The sequence below is a fragment of the Gambusia affinis genome, linkage group LG05 (assembly GCF_019740435.1).
Source record: "Gambusia affinis linkage group LG05, SWU_Gaff_1.0, whole genome shotgun sequence".
NCBI lineage: Eukaryota > Metazoa > Chordata > Actinopteri > Cyprinodontiformes > Poeciliidae > Gambusia > Gambusia affinis.
In genome coordinates, this window is record NC_057872.1 from 11,708,913 (window position 1) to 11,728,803 (window position 19,891).

The 19,891-nt window shown below is 35.2% G+C and overlaps 1 protein-coding gene across 1 annotated transcript in view; it reads right to left on the reverse strand.

Annotated features, from left to right (window-relative positions):
* cdkal1 (CDK5 regulatory subunit associated protein 1-like 1) overlaps positions 1 to 19,891 on the reverse strand; it is a 186,802-nt gene that overhangs the window by 42,092 nt on the left and 124,819 nt on the right. The window contains exons 11-12 of the mRNA XM_044117411.1: positions 15,930 to 16,110; positions 8,767 to 8,829 (exon numbers count right to left, since the gene is read on the reverse strand). Of these exons, the coding sequence (XP_043973346.1) occupies positions 8,767 to 8,829; positions 15,930 to 16,110 (244 nt within the window). The remainder of the gene's footprint in view (positions 1 to 8,766; positions 8,830 to 15,929; positions 16,111 to 19,891) is intronic.

The window sequence follows — 19,891 nt, forward strand, 5'->3', positions numbered from 1 at the left end:
AGTTTAAAAATAAAATCTCCACCTAATAATGCCATCTACAAACATCTGAAAAACAAAGACGATGAGAAGGAAGAATAAACTGAAAAAAGTGGCTTACCATTTTATGATAAGAGAAATTATTTTTAGCTTAGTTACATGTGGCAATACATGAATTTGAACATAAATAAGTTACGTCTCTGTTAGAATAATTTTGATGCCACACTGTCATTTCATGTGATTCAATGCCAGAGTCTGGACTTCCAATTGGTGACATCTAAACAAAGTTTTGTCTTCTGTTGCCACACACATACCCAGAAAGAAGGGCTTTTAAAAATGCCTGAAATAAAGAGAATTAAGGTTAGGTCTAGTCTGAACAAAATACTGTAGGCACATTAATTTAGCAAATTACTGTTTAAAACTTTATCTCTGTGTAGATAGGATTTAAAACCTTTGCCAACAAGATGAAATGGAGTTATTAATTTCTATAAACTGATCAGTTTTCTTCTCAAGCAGACTGCAAAAAACGAATTGCTGTAGTCATTTGTTTAAATTAAACCACATAAGCTGCACTGTCTGTCTAATCCTCTCATTGCTTCCTTGTACCGCTAAACCTCTGTTGTGTCCCTTACTTAAACTGTGACACAAGTTTGTTTCTACCTGTGGGTGTATCAATTTTCAGGTATATTTTGCAGGAGCCTGTTCTCTGCTGAAAGTCTGTCCTCTAATATCAAAAGCAATTTCATGTGACTAAAGTAGCTTCTAGAGGCTAGTTCTGTGCTCTAACCCTCACAGATGAGCACCACTTTGTGAGCATAGTTACAGTCACAGGAAATATCGCTGGATTTGAGCAGACATGTCAATGTGAGCTTAAAACAAGGAGCAAACTCCACTTTCCTATTATAGAGGTTTTCCACAAAAGATGATCCAGTTCTATAAAAGAACTGGTTTGCTTATCCTTCATCTGAGAGTCATGTTATTATGCAAGTCTTGTTCATTTCTTGTTTTACCAAAAAGACTGACTATTACAGCATATTTGCTACCACACATATAAACCTGGGGTAAAGGGAAGTGAGAGTCATCCTTATAAGCATGAGTGTGAGATTATTACTTAAGTGGGCATGTTGTGTACTACCTCCACTGAAATCCCAGTTTATCACAGTCTTACATATCTAAAGTCCCAGATTCTTTATCAAGAAGAAGAACTTAGTCAGCCAAGCTCTGAATAATTAATCCACTTTGTCTTCCGTAAATAAAAAAGAAACTGCTCAAGTTTCTTTGTGGGGATCTTTATCTTCACACTTTACTGGCTGTGGACGGCTTATCTCCCATTGTAAATTGTTTTTTAGCACCATTTAAAATCTAGCTTTCACTTATGGATTTAACTTAGTGGTGGTTCTGCCTTTATCTCCAGTGCAGTGTATCTACACATCTAGAAGCAATCTGGCAGAACTTAAAGCGAATATGGTATGTTAGCAGGAATCAAACATTTTTCACTGTGAAACATTTCAATTAAGAAAATGCGACTCCTTCAGCTTACCATTTAAAACTGTGAACAAGGTAGCACTGTTCACAGTGCTAATTATTCCTTTTTTTCAGTACACTGAAATTTTTCCATTTATTTTAACTGCTTCATTCATGGTTACAGTCTATGAGAGTAAATAAAAAAACAATTTAGCTTTTATATTTTATACATCAGCAGTGTATGCTTTTAGTGCATACACTGCTAAATGTTATATGTGTAATAATAAACACAGCTCATCCAATTAGGCTAGAAAATACTGTATAGAAATTGCCTACATTATTTCATGTGTTTGGACACGAGAAAATACATAAAACAAGTTCCAAGAGAGCAGCTGCATGAAACAGAAGAAGAAATAGACACTCAACTAAAATAAAGCACACATGCCTTTAAAAGAAAAAAAAAATCCTAGCTGAACAGTAGGCCTTTTGATTGAATGGAAAAGCATTCACTCTCCTGTCTAGGAAGCCATTTAGTAACACAAGGCCCAGCACCCCTCTGTCATTCTGTTTTCTGCCTCTCCCTCCCTACTAATGCTTTGTGACTAACATCTTTTCAGATGTTAGTCACAAAATGAGCTGATGCAGATGCAAACACTTTTTAATAAACTGTTGCTATGAGTGTTTGTTGAGTTAAATGTTAGAATGCAAAAGACTGGACTTTGAAACATATATTAATTTCAAACAATTACAGCATTAAATTTACGATTTATGTGTTTTGTGTCAAAGAGGGGAAAAAAAAAAAAAAAAGACATGTTGAATGTGTTTCTTCCCTCGTTTGAGCTCATTGTGATCTGGTGCAGACAAGAGAGGGACGGTGCAACAAGGGCCCTGAATGCAGAGACTGAGATATCAAGACCCTTCTGAACTGGAATGTTTTTAAATATTTTTTCTCTGTTTCTATCTTTCTTACAGTATAAGATTCAAGTGTAGATTTTCTTATAGTCCGTAAAGTAGAGTGCATGTCATTTTCTTTACAATGGTTCAACAAAGTCATTTAACTGACGTTGACTGAAGCGGTGGCATCATCAAAAAAGTCAAAAGCTTGTTTAAGATTTTTTTTTTCTCATTTTGTATTTGAAAATACCAGAATTTGTAAATGTTTTGTCTGACCACATCACTTATGACTAATGTATAAAAGAAAAAAAAAAAAAAAAAACTCTTGACAGACTTTTCACCAAAACCTTTTCTGTAACTCCATTATTGTATGGGACAACTACTTTACTTCAGCTTGACTATCACGGTTTAAAATGAATAAATACTGCAACTATTTTGTAGATTTTCTTGGAATTCATCTTGCCTCTGCATGACACCCATATAAGTAGAGACGTGCTGAAAGCAGGGTGAGTAAACCGAACAGGCAAAAACACAGTGGGATCTTGCAATCATTAAGTAGAACCATCAGACATTCGCAATACTTGTTATGTTTACTGTTTATATTTCATCTGACCACTTCTTGCTTCCTCTGGTTCAGTGATATAACGGTTGAAGTGATGAAACGTCACATGTCTGTTGAGCCTTTTGAACTCCATTTGAAAGTGACCTGGGATTTATGTGAAAAACATGAATATGTGCACTTCACCCTGTCTGAATGCATAGCAGAAATAAACCTATTACACTTACAGAATCATATCCTGTACATGCAGCAAGTTTTCATTTAATGTATAAACAGTAATTATTATTTTCTCAATACTTAGTGCTGACTGGCAATACACAGTAGCTTTCTAACGACAGTCGATTTGTATGAATGCACTAAGGAGCGCTTTTCAGACTACTGCGATTTTTCCTCATGGAGTTTGCAGGCCGTATCAACGCCACTGTATGAGGTGAAAGAGGTACAGAAGAATTTCTATTTTTATTTCATTTCTGTTAACATTAAATGAGTCATGTACTACAAAAAATGTAAATAAAACTAAAAACTTTAAGGTTCTGTTCCTCATGTGCTTACCAAAGTATATGAATAAGTTAAAAATAGGAAAACATATAGTCACTAGTTAATAGAATACTACGTCTGAAGCTTAATTTAGTCTCATAACTTTTTCTCAAGGAAGTGTAATATTCCACTGTTTATAGCTGGCCCAGTAAAAGCCAGTATATATTGTTTCTATCCCAGTCTAAAGTGCTAGACAAATTCAGATTGACGAACAGATAACCAGAGTTTATGTAACCTACTTGCTGTAGGTTACATAAAGATTGAAAAACAAGGTCAAATTTTATTCACAAACCTTAACTGACAGGGTATGATATCACAAAGTAACTCAAAATGTTCTAGGGAAAAAAACTGTCAGCATGGGAACAAAAAGGAAACTGAATTAGTAAGGTGAGAAGCACCAGTCATATGTTAAAAAATATATTCGTACAAAATGGAGGCCAAGAGCAGAAAGACTGAGGGAAGACAAGCAAAGAAGGCCAAAATAAACCACATTGTTTTATTTTTCACATCCTACATTCCATAATTTCCCCTAATAGTTCATTAAAAGAAAAAAAGCAGAATGTTGCAACAAATGTCAAGATTATAGATAAAGCTTACCTACTGACAATAAAGGAAAAACAGCTGCTTAAAAACTCATAAAATACAAGCAATTAAAATGCCAAAAGGGAGAGAAAAGGGATGCTAATTGTTACCTTTAACAACATGTAGAACATATTACAAAAAAATCTAGGGAGCGGAAAAGAATTATTACACTAATTATATTTTTGTTTCTTCTTTTAGAAGATAATTATGTCAGCTACTCTGAGGCATTTACACTAACAGGAGAGGGAAGTTTGCCAAGTTTAGTTAAGTGTTTTATTTTCTAAAAATGACTTATATACCTTGTTAATCTTTCATTTTCTGCCTCTCGTTTCTGCCGCCTCCACTTTCTTTTGCCAATTTTCCTTTTTCTGTCCTCCCTGCTCTGTGTGTGTGTGCCTTGTGCGGCTGGGCAGGTGCAGCGGGCCATGTTGACAGCTTGTCCCTCCTCTCTTGCCACGGGGAAAACTGTCACCTCTGTCATACAGGTCCATGAACACAGCGTGGAGAATGTATGTGCGTTTCTTTCTGTCTGTGTGCTCTCGGGAGACTTGCACAGTGAGAAAGGAGGCTTCCCTGTTAGCTCTCCCAGAAAAAAAGCTGAATGCCAGAACGGTCACAAACATTGCAGAGAATAACTTAGGCATGATGGGTGCTTCGCAAACTCCACCTGGAAGGGCAGAGCCTTCAGGGAGCACTACTTTACACGAGATGACACAGTGATGGCGCAAAGGGACAGAAGTCTGTGTGTTTGGAGGGTTTATGAACCCTTTTTCAAACAACACACAAGAATACTTTTATCATCTGTGGACCTGAGAGTCACCATATTATTTTTCCATTAAAGTCTAAAAATTCAAAATACAATGGTTGAAAATGCTTCTGATAGGCCAAAAAAATATCAGAAGCATATATATATATATATATATATATATATATATATATATATATATATATATATATAATAAAATTAATCCAGGATTTCAGTACAAAGGAAGGGAATTGGAAAAGGAAAAAAAAAAAAAAAAGCTTTCGAAAATTGGTTTTGTAATGTAAGGTGTTTGAACACAGAGCAATTCATTATTTCTAAAGGTGTACCAATTAACGTTTAGCATATAATACTGAAATATGGAAAAACGGCATTCATATAATATTTTTAGTCTTCCTGGCTGAGTTTTTCTAAATCATTTAATATTAAAGAAGACAATACCACATCATAAAAAGAGGAGAGTTGTGGTTGATGCAGTATGATAGCACTGAACAAAAGATTCATTTGTTTAGCTCTCAATAACTGAACAAATCTGACCTTTCAGAACAGCCAATAGAAGGAGATGAATCTTTTTTGAGCAACCTTTTAATAAAAGACAAATTAAAAATTCCTCAATTATTTTTGTCTTATTTACATAGCCATTTGCTTTTATGTTATTTTCATAATAAATTGTCACAAACGTCTCATGGCTTGTAATCAGAAGCAGATTTGTGCAGACCCAATAATTTGATTCAAATGTTTTTGAGGAAAGCCAGGCCACGTTCCTGTTTTTGATAAGACAAAAACAAACAGATCAACAGTAAAGAGTCAACCCTCTAAAGAAAATTTGGAAATTGCATTAATTTCTTTAAGACAAACGTGAAAGCCTTCTTGTGTTTCTAGATCTTTCTACAGAAGTCTACTCTGTTCATTCTGTTTAGCTTACTCCACAGATATTAAATTAAATACAATAAAATAGTAATGAAAAGGATTTGTAGTTTCGAGCACTCACGAAGGAGCGGGAAGGAAAAGGGAATGATCAGGCTGACAAAAGGCTGATACTGGTCAACAACCAATGTTTTGGTGCATTTCCAAGGTTTTTATGTAGTAATTGGTTTAAACACACACACAAAAAACAGATTTGCCAAAACAATTTAAACAGTTCTCCATTAGTACCTGATAAGTCTAGACGCCATCAGATACTGCTGTTATCACTACAGCAAAACAAGTTTGTAGGACAGGCACAGCCACAAAACAAGCAAAACCATTCATTTGAAATCACAACAGTTGTTGCCATGACTGCCTAGAGGGCTACAGAGTCAAAGCCCACGATCTCATGTGTATAGTTTGTCTGCATGCGTGTGTTTGTGTGTGTCCAGTGGGGGCATTGGCCCTAGACAAAGTGCTCTGCCAGCTTTCTGCCCACTGGTCTTTTCAATGCTGATGGATGGGCCTTGTTCAGCACTATCTGGCTAAAGGATACCTCACATTAATCATCACATACACACACACAGGCGCACTCTCCAATCCCTTGAACACACACACAATAGAGAAGAGCAAGTGTAATTCATATAAACACACTGGAGAAAACCAAACACACACATCAGCCCAGAGTTCAAAATGCAGAGGCAAAGGAAAAAAAGAAACAAAGACAAAAACAAAAACAAAAGAAAATCACAAAGGAAATTAAAAAGAGAGAATATGTTGTCCCTTCAATTGTACGTTTTTAGCTTCCACAACTTCCTCTTTAGTTATGGCTTTGAATGTAGATGCTATTTAAAAACAGATTTAAAATGTCAGAACCTCCTTCCTATGTTGGCCCAGTGTCTCAGTACCACACAAAAACAGAAACACACACAAAAATTATTAATGCAAGAATAACATTCTTATATAAACCATAACCTTAGCCAGACACCCTAAGGAACTCAACATAAAATGAAGGAACTTATCAGACATCATTTATTTTTATCTAAAGGGGGTTTTGGGCTTAATAAGAGCTGATCTGCTCAGCATTTCCACAGAGTATGGACACGAGCAAGGACAGGCAGAGCTGTGCTTGATATGCTAAGGAAGCATGCTTGACATGAGATTTGTTATTAAAACATGGCTCACGGGTTCAATTTGGAATATATATATATATATATATATATATATATATATATATATATATATATATATATATATATATATATATATATACAAGAGATTTATTTGCATATTTTCACTATGTATGGAAGAAGAATATGGCAGAGGCTTTCTTATCGTTAAAGAATAAAAAAATCTATTACAAGTTTAATATATTCATGTATAACAGATCTAAGATGATCAGGAGTTTTCCAGATGTTTTATAAGCATGAAGTGAAAGACAATGCTTATGGATGTAATGAATGAAGTTTGAGATAATAGGTGATTGTTTCAATTGCATGTGAAAGTGATTTTGAATTGACTACATTTTAATTTATCACAATGTCAGTGAAATCAATTTAATTTTTATACTAGAGACTCAGGAAAATATTAAAATTTTCAATATTCCTGAAATTTATTTTTGAGAAGTTTCAAATAGGAACCTGAGAAATACAAACAAATACAAACAATCATTATTACTATCGATTATATTAAAAATATTGACTACTTTCAATATTTTAAAAAATGAAATGCAAAACTTCAACTTCTACACTTTTTGTAGATTAACCACTTATGTCAATGTTTTATGCAGGCATTTACTTATTTTTGTAGAAGTATATTCAAAATGTTCACAGAGCATGTCAGTGAGGAAGACAAATTAAGAATGGAGTGATGTTTGTGAGATGGAGCAGCTCGGCACAGCAGGTTCAATAAGACACCTTGCAACACTGTCCATTTCTCAATATATCTGATTAGTGAGCAAGCTCACAAATACCAAGTAGCTGATTTAGGCACAAACGTGTTAATGAATTATAGACATTTTTCACTAACTAGGTTCAATTCTCAATTTTGTGTTCAGTTATTATGGATGCTTGTATGTGACTGAGTGTTCTATGCTGTTTGCTGAAGACTGTTTGTTTATGTGCATCTTTTATTCTTTCTTTGTGTGGGAGGCAAGAACGAATGCTTGCAAAAGCAGAAACATGTTCTATCTTGAATTCTTTTAATTAGTGTGGAACAAAATGCACCACAGGGTTCAAATTCAGAAAGGAAACTGCGTAAAAGAAAAACAAAATTAAACTCGAGCTTTGCAATGGAACATAGACTCACTGCCAAGGTGGGATCCAATCATACATTTGTTTAAAACATTTATGCTTCCTGCAAGACATCTTTCCCTTCTTCTGCTTTATTCTCAGTTCATAAACTTTATTTTTTTGTATAACTGAACCTGGTCTTTAACCATAAATAAATAAATAAACACACCTATGTTTTTGTACGATATGCTTTTTCAGTGACAACCACTATGATGCTACATTAGGACATTCACTTAATGAACACAGCTCTGCAGAGACACTTCAGCCACAACAGTCTCAACACCATAAATGTGTAAAAATATGGAAGGTGATGCAGCTAACACAGAAACTCAGACAGAAGCAGAAGTACATGCACAATGATTTAGATAAATCTCTGACTTCAGCCTTTCACAATGCAATCAGGCACAAACACTTATGCTGCCCTCATCCACTAAACTGTTGACAACAGATGGCCATCTTGAGGAGACAAACTCACCGCCACTATAAATATAATCTAATGCTGGTGATGCTGACCTACAGCAGCACTGCCTGGTTCTGATTAATGACCTCTGCTCCAGTGGAAATGGTGCTAAACACTCAAGGATGTGCTCATCAAAAGAAAAACAGACAGTGATCAGAAAATAATTTGCTGAAAAACATTTCAAATTTAGGAAAACAGACTGAAGAGTACATGTACTGAATTTATACAGCACTTTCCTAGCAGTAGCGACCCCTTACAGCGTTTTACACTAGAAATAAGTTAAATCTAATACCATGGAAATTTCCAAAAGTGCTAGAAAAGTACTAAATCTTACCTTGTGGTCGTAGGGGTTGTAAGAGTGGAAGAGTTCAGAGAGTTTTTTAGTCCTCTGCTTTTTCTGCAGGAAGAAAACATAAACCATTAGTTTAAAAATTGTTTTTTAATATTTTTTTTAAAATAAATGTCCTTAGTTTTTTTAAAAGTCACAGCTATGAATCAAAGATGGGCTCTATCAAACTCAATACTGGTACTGAATCCAATTGACATTGTTTGGTGGACACAGCTGGTCGGATCCTTATTCCCACCGAATTAATGATTTAAATCTAAAACTGAGTCGAGAGCCGGAGGTTTCCATCACTCAAGATGTTCTGAGTGCGATGGCTTGTTGCTGCACCAAAGAATTAACAAACTATTGCAAAGACTGATTATTCACCAGAAACATGGCAGACTCCAATAGATTAGTCAGATCAGCTGACCTAGGTTAGCACACTTAATGGGAACCCTCTTCAAAGATACACTCAAAGATTTCTTCTTGGGGAAAATAAAGGAGAGATGTATTGTTTTCCTATTTGGACGATTTTCTCTAAGGGGGCCACAAGGAAAAAAAAAACTGATTGCTGGTAAAATTAAAGTGTTATTTATTTCCAGTTCCTTCATTCTTCTTTTTCCAAGGAAACAGTTAACAATTTTGTGTTTGCCAGAAAGTGTTTGGGTGGCAAACTTGCATGCTTAAAACTTAGATTGTAAATTAACATTATGGTAATAAAGTTTGGCATATAAAAAGCACCAGATCTAATTTGGTGTTTATGCTCTCAATCTCATGGCCAATCATATGATAAACAAAAAGAAAGAAAGGAAAGGTGGGTGACCTGGTGAATAATCATGTAAATCACACAATTATGACACTCGTGTCCCTGGACGAAGCTGCTTCTCAAAGCCACAAAGTAAACAACAAAAGCTTTTTTCCACCATTTTCTTATCAAATGTGTTTTGTTCTCCACCTCCCAGCTCTCTAACTCTCGCTGTTTTGCTGCTAAAATGAGCATGAAAACATGTAAGAATTGTCCTGAGGTCTATTATGTAATTATCAATTATGTACGGAAATACAACTGAACATATGTGTACAAATTGAAGCCAATGACTATGTGGTTTGTTCATATGAACTTAAACAACACCAGGACAAAAACAACACTTGTTTTGAGTAAATGCATTCTGGTTTATTGATCTATAGTACTGGTCTTAATAGATACTCAAATTGAGATAACTGGATCAGATTTGAACAAAGAAGTCCTGGACAGGAGCAAATGTGTTGTAGAGCAAGAGAAATGTGCATACAAATGTATTACATTTTTATTTTTGGAGTTTGATCCGACTCGGACACAAAATCTACGGGCTCAGGCCGGGTCAGGACCTGATGTAAACTATATCAAAGTTGGCGTCTCTGTAAGGTGTAATATCATTCCAGATGTAACTCACTGAAGCAGTCAGTTACACAACACTGCTTCAGTGACGGGGAAAGCTAATGAGGACAATATATGAACATATTTCTCTAGCTAAAGGGTGCATACACTTACTGTTATAAAATTCTGTGTGTCTAACCGATCCTACATACTGGAAAGACAATCTTAGTCAATACTGTATGCCTTCATACACAGCCATCATTATAGCTTGACAGACATATGCAGCCTGAGGGTAGGTAAAGACAGCCAGATTCCTGCCATCTACAATGGAAGAAGGGAAAGAAGAAAACAGCTTTCAAATAGCACCGTATCTGTGGTCAAGTGAACAAAGATGGACAGAGATGTAAGGTTGACATGACAGTGTGAGATATTGCTCTTAAATTAGAAAGATGGAGAATGCCTTTGAGGAAAAGTAAACAAAGACAAGTTTTGAAAATAAAAAAAGTTGCAATGAAGGTTGTCGCTAATCTATTAAGGACATAATATTTTATAGGGGATAGACCTTTGAATTGTACACTTCTTTCCCTTTTCTCTCCAACGATTCTCCCATTGCCTGTTGCTCTAACGCGTATTCCTCCCATCGGTGCATTTCTTCACTCCTCTTGCTTCCCCTGCAGTGTATTTCTACTCATCTCTAACTCACATAAGGCTCCTCTGATCCACACAATCCTGTAATCATTGGCCTTGTCTTTCTATCATCTCTCTCAACCTCCCCTTCTTGTTTTTGTGCGTTTCCCTCTTTCTTCTTCTGCCAGAAGGCCTTTCACAATCTCCAAATCCTTTTTTTAAACTCATTTTCTTTTTACTTTCCTCATGTTCCTCAGAGCTTTACCCCCCCGCCCCCCTCCCTCCATCACTCCTTTTGTTTTTTCCAGAGGGCAAAAACTCACTAATCATTCAGTCTCCACTATCTTACAAATCCTTCTCTTCACAAGTCTGACCATACACAATTTCTCTGGATCTCTCTCTTATTTTATTTTTATTTTTTTGCTGGGAGCACCTTGGATAAGAACAATCATTACTCCTCAACACCATTTTCTCTTCTTGTGCCATGCTTTCATCACTTTTATTGTAACTCTGTTTGCAGAGATACACAACTGTAGGAGAAATGTTATTACAGGCTAGGTTTTGTCAACACCTGATGATAACCATCAAAATCTTTTCATTTGAATGGTATAGACATGCATACCAAATATGTTTACACAGCCTTTTATAATTATACTTTTGCACAATTACATTTCTTACAGTGACAGGAGGATTTTGTGTCATTTTCTAAACCAGTAGAAGTATAGTATTAATAAGGCATATACAGGTGCCTTAATACATCAATAACAACATTTTATAATGGGCACAATAATTAATATTTTTTTCAGAACAATAAATGATGCTAGTGTACTATTTAAGGACTTGTCAGTCTATCTCAGATAAAAGTTGAAAACCTTTGACCCCAATTATGTGAAAGTTTGGGAATAATTCCTTAAATCCACATCAACCTAGCGCTGAATTATACATGTCAATTTAAAACAGACCTCATTTAAAAAAAAAAAGTCTACCATAAGACTATTTTTAATCCCTCCTGAGGAGAGATTACCCTGAAAACACTACAGTATGTAAAAATCGAAATGGAACTAATAACCTCTAATGAAGCATGGAGGTCAATATCTTCCGATAATGACAATCACTAGAACCTAAGCCTAAAATCCACAAACGCCAAGTACTTCATATTTTTCTTAAATTCCATACATTTGTTCGTGCTACTGTGCACAGTTTGGGATAAGCCGTATTATTACTATCTATAAATTATTGCAACGCATATCCATCTTTCACATAGTTCTAAAAGGATTTTTTGTCTGTGCTGTTACATACATAGTACAGTACCAAGGTCAGCTACAAAGACTGAACGGAAAAAAGTGAACAAGCAGTTTAAGTTCAAACAAAGAACTTGAAGGAGTCAAAAACAAAATAAAACAATTTGCAAAACCTTTTAACAAAGCCACTAAGATTACAGGAGAGTTGTTAAGCAAAGCTGAAATAACAACAATAATAAAAAAAAATAAAATAAATGTAATTTCTTTATGCTCTTTTTTTAGCGCTTCAGTTAACCCAATAATTAAGTTCTCCATTAAAAATCAGTACATATGTACTAAGAATGCTGGATTCTGCTCATAAAACCTCATGAGCAGCAGAAACCAAAAATGATCAGATGAAATTAAAGATGAATTGTTTTTTTCTACTTTTAAAAATATAATTTTAAATAAAGAACCCAGACAAAAACTTCATCATTAGCCTTAGACTTTGTGTCTGGTCAGCTACATTTAACTCAGAGTTAACTATTGTCTTGATACATGTCAGAAGGTTTTGGCACATTAACAAATCGAGCATGCAGTCATGCTTATGTCTGTGTCCAGGCATAGATAAATGATAATCAAGCCAGAAGATAGCGCTACTAGTGGCTGGCCAGCTGTTTAACTTTGACAGCTGCTGCATCGGTGCCTCCTGGGTAATGGAGTTCTTAACCAATTACAACCTGGGGAAATTAAAAACACTGTCCCACAAGAGTAGCTAATCAACTATCACATTTTCTTTTTTTTTCCTTGTTCCCTCCTGCAGCTGCTACTTCTCTACACATCTTTACCAAGAGACATTCAAATACACACATACACACTCAGCATCCATTCACTAAGTCCATTTATCAAGGCTAAGTTCTGGTCCCTATGGGATGATTATGAAGATCCAAGCTAATAGCACACTCATTCCTTTATTCTCAACATGCCCCTTTTTCTTCTTCCACCCCTGTGGTCTCCTATTTTCTCCATCTGTGTCTACTCTCCCATGCATCCAATGTTTTCTCATACGTCATTTATTATAGCAGGTAAAAGGTTAGGGACAGAAAAACTACCAAACACCTGGACCTCATAGCAGGTGGACAGTTTTTCTTGCTACTTGATTGGTTAGGTTCCTGCATTTCCTTAGATATTGCTTTGCAACCTCAAACTCCAGTCTGATAGAAGACAATGAGCTTGCTTGTCAACAACAAATTACAAATGTGTAATTTCTTTATAACAGGTCCTGATGAGATGCTTTTTGAAATCAGTTTATGTACATCATGTTGTTATACACCTTCTTTAAAGTGATTTAATTCCTTAGGTGTGGAAAGGTGTATTTTGTTGTGACTCAGAATATCATTACATACTTTGAATAAACTGCATAGTATGTAAAAAATTTTTCAGAAAGCTGACATTTTCATGCACCTTTTTCATCATCAAATAAACTGAGTTTGGGTTTTTTATTAGCTGTAGGTTGTAGTCATCAAAATCTACATATCAACTAAATATTTTCCTCTCCATGTAGTAAATCAGTAGATGACTCAATACAAGTTAATGTATTTTAATTTGTCAAATTCACTTGGGTGATAATCATTTTCTTTGGATATAACTGTACTACTATGTTGATAAGGAAATAAAAACCTTGCTTTTTCCCCCCCCAAATCCTCTGTAATTCGATGTGATGTTAAAATATCAGTTCTAAAACTGAAAGTATTTTGTGCAAAATTTTTTGGAAAAGTCAAATGCAACCGAACCAGAAAATAAAATTAAAATAAATCTAATTCATTTCTTTAGTGAAGCTTGAAAAACACCATACAGTGAAGCAGTTACTAAATCATCACGTGTGATGACTTTATTTGTGTTTATTGCACAAAGAAAGTGCGATAAATATACAACATAATGGCTGCAAGTCACTCCTAAATGCCACGCTAAGGACAAATTCCTGCATTTTTTGGTTTCCATCTCTCCTTATTATCTCCATCCATCTTCACTGTAGGGTTTATTTTTAGCCTTCCTTTTTCAGAGTTTCTGTCTTTCCCGGGCCACTCTGCCTAGTCCACATAGTTCTCCATCCATCCCTCCTGTGGTTATTCAACACAGTTGTGTTCCAGACAAACCATCTGGTGCACTTTATTAATGACTGACCCTACACGGTTTAGATGTCGCCTTGCTGCCACCACTCGCTGTGTTATGGGTGTCCATGTATGGGAGGAAAAACAGGTGCATGCTGATTGATGAAGTTTGGTTTTGTGCACTTTAACCACTGTAGCAGGTGTCCTGCAAACAACACATTTTTCTATGACACTCTCACCTTTCCATGTTCCGAGTCTGGTGCAAATAAACTCACAATTACAATCATCAAGCAGCCATTTGGTAGCTGTGTTCTGCAGCTAATGTGGAATCACTTTATCTCCAGGAGTGCATTACATGAAATGGATAAAGAAACTTGCTCAGACTTGACAATATTTGCAGAAGCCATCATATGTCAAACTGACACTTGAAGAGCTGATTGAAGAAATTTCAGAAAGAAGGGAAGGAGAGAGTAATAGATTGGAGAAGAAAGAAAAATAGAAATAAAAATATTTGAGAATTGACCCTTCTGAAAATTATGACAATGTTCTGTGGTCTTTGTTGCGATAACAAAAAAACGATGTCAAAAAGGTAAAATTTCATCACAGTTTTTTTGGCTATTAATTGTCACTGCAGGTGGTGAGAGGAAAAAAAAAAGAAAACATACTGCTTTCATGCTCCTCATTGTTATTTAACCATTTAAAACTAAACTTTGCAGTATTAATATTCTTCATATGTTTCTATAGCTTTCATTTGGAAGAAACTTGTTCTGTCAAGAATATAAATTGCTCATAATCTGCAGTATTAACAGAGGATGTTGAATTGTTTTTAGTCATTCATAATTGAAAGTCAAAATCCACATTTTCAGTGCATGATTACTTAAGCTTATTAGACTAAGCAAAACAAACTGCACCCCTATCAATACTAAGCTAGTAAAATAATGGAAAAACATTTTCTTTAATAGATCCTAAAAGTATGCAAATATATTCTGATATTAACTGCAACCCACTTTGTGCTTTCATAAGGTACAAAATATGCAGCAGCCAGTTGCTATTAAATCAAATAAACATGATTGCATGATCATAATGAGTTAGCAATGTGTTTGTAAAAGCAGATGTTTGGGTACTATGCAGAGCTGGAGCATAAGGTCTGTGTTATCATAAATAGGAAAACAACATCAACAATCTTAATAAATTCATTCATGCTGCCCTTCACTTTAAAAGGGTTCATTGGGCCTTTTTCTAAGCCATTCTGTGTTCATTATTGTGAAGGTTAGAAATATGTGTGGATGTATCAGAATGCTCAGCTTCGGGTCTGAACACATTATGCGCAGAGAAATTGCAAAGGAGCCAAGAGTAACATTACTGTCACTACAGGGTTAGGTTAGCATGTTAGAAGTTAAAGTTCAGGGCAGCACAATTGGAAAAGATGGTCTCTGTGTTAAAAGGTGATTCCTCTGTCAGCATGAAGATGGTTGGGGGTTTAGTACAAACTAAATTCATGATGTTGCAATAAGGGTTTGTTTGCTTTGTTTTCAATCATTTAAAACCTACAGTATAGTACCTGCCAAATTAAACTGAGTTTAAAATTTGTAAAGAACAGCTGAAATAAACAGCTTTTTGATAGATTAAATGGAAGTGAAATATAGCAGATCCAAAGTTCCTAGCATCCTCAATGTAGACTTTAAGCTTTGCAACACTTTAAGATTTAACAGCTATTCACAATGATCTTTGGTCTTTTGCTTTGATGAAAAGAGTGGCACCACAGTTCATGACTGAAATTCTACACACAATATAGATTATTTTGAACCAATGTGCTCATTTAACAATCATTTCCATAATATTTTTTAGGTCTCCACTTACCACATGTGCTGGAACTTGCTCCATCTTAGCAGCAGGTGTACCGGGTCTTGGGTAAAACTGGTTGATGAACAAACTAGGAAACTGATAGTGTTTCACAAGTTGTAAAGTGTCCTGGAAGTCTTCCTCAGTCTCACCGGGAAATCCACAGATTATATCTGTAGCAATTGTTACTCCAGGTACTCTATAAGAAAGATAGAAACAGTTGTTTGTTGTTGGGTAACTAAGTTTAGCTTATGTTTTGTTGGAAAATTATATCAACTAAATAACCTTTCTAACCTGTGATACAACTAGAAATGTGCCTTTAGGACTTAAGTAATGTGCAGAGTTGTGTGTGTGTATATATACATACATACATATATGTTTATATATATATATATACACATGTGTATATACACATACATGTATAAATATATAATTTGCTTATTAACTTTCTGTTAAAACAATGCACCTTTGAAATTACCATTCTGTAGGAATAATAATAAAACATTAACCATTGAGTACCATTAAATTACTCTCATGTTTACAGTTCAGACACATTTTCTAACTACTTTCAAATGTGTTTTGACATAAGAAAAACTAACTTCTTGAGGCACTTCAGCACTTACAGGATGCTAACGCGTTTCCCCATGGACTCATTCAGCCAATCAAAATCTGATTAGCAACCTCCTGTGCAAATCACTACCTATAGATTATTGGCACTGGCTCGCTCATTCGATTAATTGTGGCCAGTAGGACAGCTTTGCAGGGAAGGGATTGATTTCTTCCATGTATATTGTTTGTACTGGCAGCAGTCAGATAGCCTGTAAAATTGCTTCAAAGCAAAGGCATCACTATCTGTCAGGAAGAAAAAATGTTTTTCTAGAGAACGTACTTGACCTTCAGAATAAAAAAAAAAAAAGGAACCTTTTTGGCCATGTCAACATAGAGTTTGAATGATTCAGCTAAGATTGGCCCAAGATATAAATTACTACATATAAAATACCAAATTAGCTAAATAAATACATGAATACACATTTGACAAAATTTTTAGTTTTGAAGAACCAGACATTTGCTGACTCTTACATCCTTAAGACATAGCTGAAAAGGTCTCCTAATTGAAACAATAGGAAATCATTCCCAATTCAAATAAACCAAGACATTGATTACACACTTTGTATCCAAGCTACAAAGATAATACAATAGGAAGACCATAAAACACTTTAAATGTCGTTGCTTACATGACAAGTATTCTACAACAGAGAGCCAGGATCCTGTTAGTTATCCAAAAAGTGGCAAGTAGTGTCTTATCTGCACCTTCATTTTAATATTGATCATTAATTTCTAAACAGCAAACCCAGAAATACTACAAATAGAGAGAATTAACCCAAAAAAGTGTCTTTTCTTGTAAGAAATCGATGGACACCCTAACAGAGACATGGCATAAAAACACGAGCCTCTTCAAACTGCACCACAAACAGAAAGATGGATGAACAAAAACATCAAAACTGGAAAAAATTGGGAAAGACATTTTCTGAACCATCGACAACATGATGCATTTTTAATTGCATTAACTTCCTGCATCTGCAACTCTGTGATAACCTTTGACCTATTGATGAGTTTCAATTGGCTCATGGTCATTAATATTAACCAGTGGCTCCCAGGCAAAGACATCCTTGACCTTTTATATATGCCTAACGGGTAAAAAAGTGAAACTAAACGGATATCATCAAAAGCAGAAAATATATTTGTGGTGTAAGGGGAAAAACATTGTTATTAAAGTTAAAGTTGTTACCTGGTTATGTAGTTGTTTTAAAACTCAGAGTATTTGACTCAGAATGAATGGTTAGTCCCTTATCTTATTAGATAAATAAATGACTCTCTGGAGCCTTCAGGATTTGCCGTAATTAATTAGCTGTGTTCAGGCAAATGAAAACAATGGGAAGTTTCACTATGTGTCATTGTGTTTCTGACTGCCAGAGTCTTTTCAAAAGACTCATGAGAAAATAGTACAAAATATAGGTTCTACTAACAACAAAACAGCCTTCTATGTCTCTCTATGAGCTCTAATGCACTCAGAACAGAACAAACATGTATGCACCTCTGGATTGACATAGATCTCCCAAAATTTGACTTATAATCAAGTTTAAAATCCTTTGTACATGAGGAGATTTAAGAGACAGTCTAGTTATTCTGACAGCAACATTTTATTATTGTAAGTGTGGTTGCTGCTTTTAATATGTTTCAAATTAGATTAATGAAAACGGAAAACTAAACTCTGTAGTTTTAAATGTTGAGCTGAAAACATTTCGACCGGCTGTTCACTATGAGCCTGCCCTTCAATAGTAGTTCTCTTCTCCTTTCCTTTTGTCTTGCATATTGTCTTCATCGTGATGTTAGACTGAGCTAAAATCATCTCTCTTTTGTTTGTTCCTGAGATTGTCATACCATGACCCAGAAGCTGATATGACCAACTTTTTAGATGCCACAATGTCCTTTAACGTCAATGATTTTTTTTTTCCTCTTAGTTGAGAACTGAACTAAATATAGTTTTGCTATTTTGTTATTATCTATGAATGTACTTCTTAGACTTTGAATAAGAGGTCAGCTACAGTCAATGATATTTTCATCTAATACTTTGGAATGGTCCTTCCCTAAAAACCTTGAAATATGGTTTCAAAAATTAGTATTTTTGCCTCGACCCAAAAATAAGGCACAAACACACATTCCTTCTACAGTCGGGTAATCACTGGCTGATGACATCAAGTAAATCTGCAAAGAACACAATTAAAGCTTCTAGATGAAGAAAATGGATTTACTATTTGCACCGACTAATGATAAATACAAAGTGATCAATATTGTTTTGAAGGCTAATACTTTTTTGATACATACAAAAATATAGTTTAATCAGCCATTAATGCCATACACTTCACATCTGCAGTTCATGGTTGTTTTATGGAAGTGAAGTGTTGAAGAAACATAGGGGCAGGCCATGTATCTTATTTCATCATTGCAGGAGTCCTAAAAAATTTTGGAAATTTCAACAATTGTCCTAACAATTGTTGAAAAAAGCGAAGTGCAATTCAGACCGCTGCTTCAAAATAACTGAGGGAGCCCGAACAGAGGAAAGTAGCAGAAGAGGATGGTGTAAATTGACTTTTATGGATTTTTCAAAGACAGAAGGTGAGAAGGTTAAAAAAAAGACGAAAGAAAAAAAACACATGTGCACATACTGTCATTTTGACACCTCTGCCTCTCTCAGATCTAAGGGTGATAGAGGTGTGATATGTGATACTAATGAATAAGAACCACAGTGATACTTTCCTTGTTAAAAAATGAAAGAAGAGAAATGTATTTTGTTATTGGTTACCACGGAAAAATAGTGTGAGGAAAAGAAACATGACAGGAAGAAAAGAAGAACTCAGGACTACAGATGAAATCTCAGCTAAGTTTGCTTTCAATTAAACCAATGCGGATGTGAGCGAATCTTGAAAAAGTGTAACTAAAAAACCAAGACGAAACTGTAAGAAACCCTCTGCTACACTGAAAGGAGATAAACAATCTCAGGATCAATTGAAGGAGTCACTATCAAGCATGGTCAGGCCTTGGCACCATGGCCAACATCTCATACATTGAGTTGTATGAGATGTTGGAGATGGCATGAAGAATAGTAGATGGACTTGTTGCAACCAGAAGAACAGTCCAAATAGTTCAAGGCAGAAATACAAACAGTTAAAAAAAACAACCTTTTTTACCTGAATCAACTTAAAGACAGTTGACACTAAGCAAATCAACTTAAGTTCAAAGTTTCAGAATGAGGAAGAAAGGGAAATTAAGTGACTTTGAACTTGGCACAATTCTTAGAGCCAGTCATGCTGATGTGGGTAACTCCTGCTCTACGGGCTTTTTCAGTCACGATCCTCTCTCTGGGTTAAAGTAAATCATCTAAAAAATATCAAATGTTATTCTCCAAAATAGTATGATAA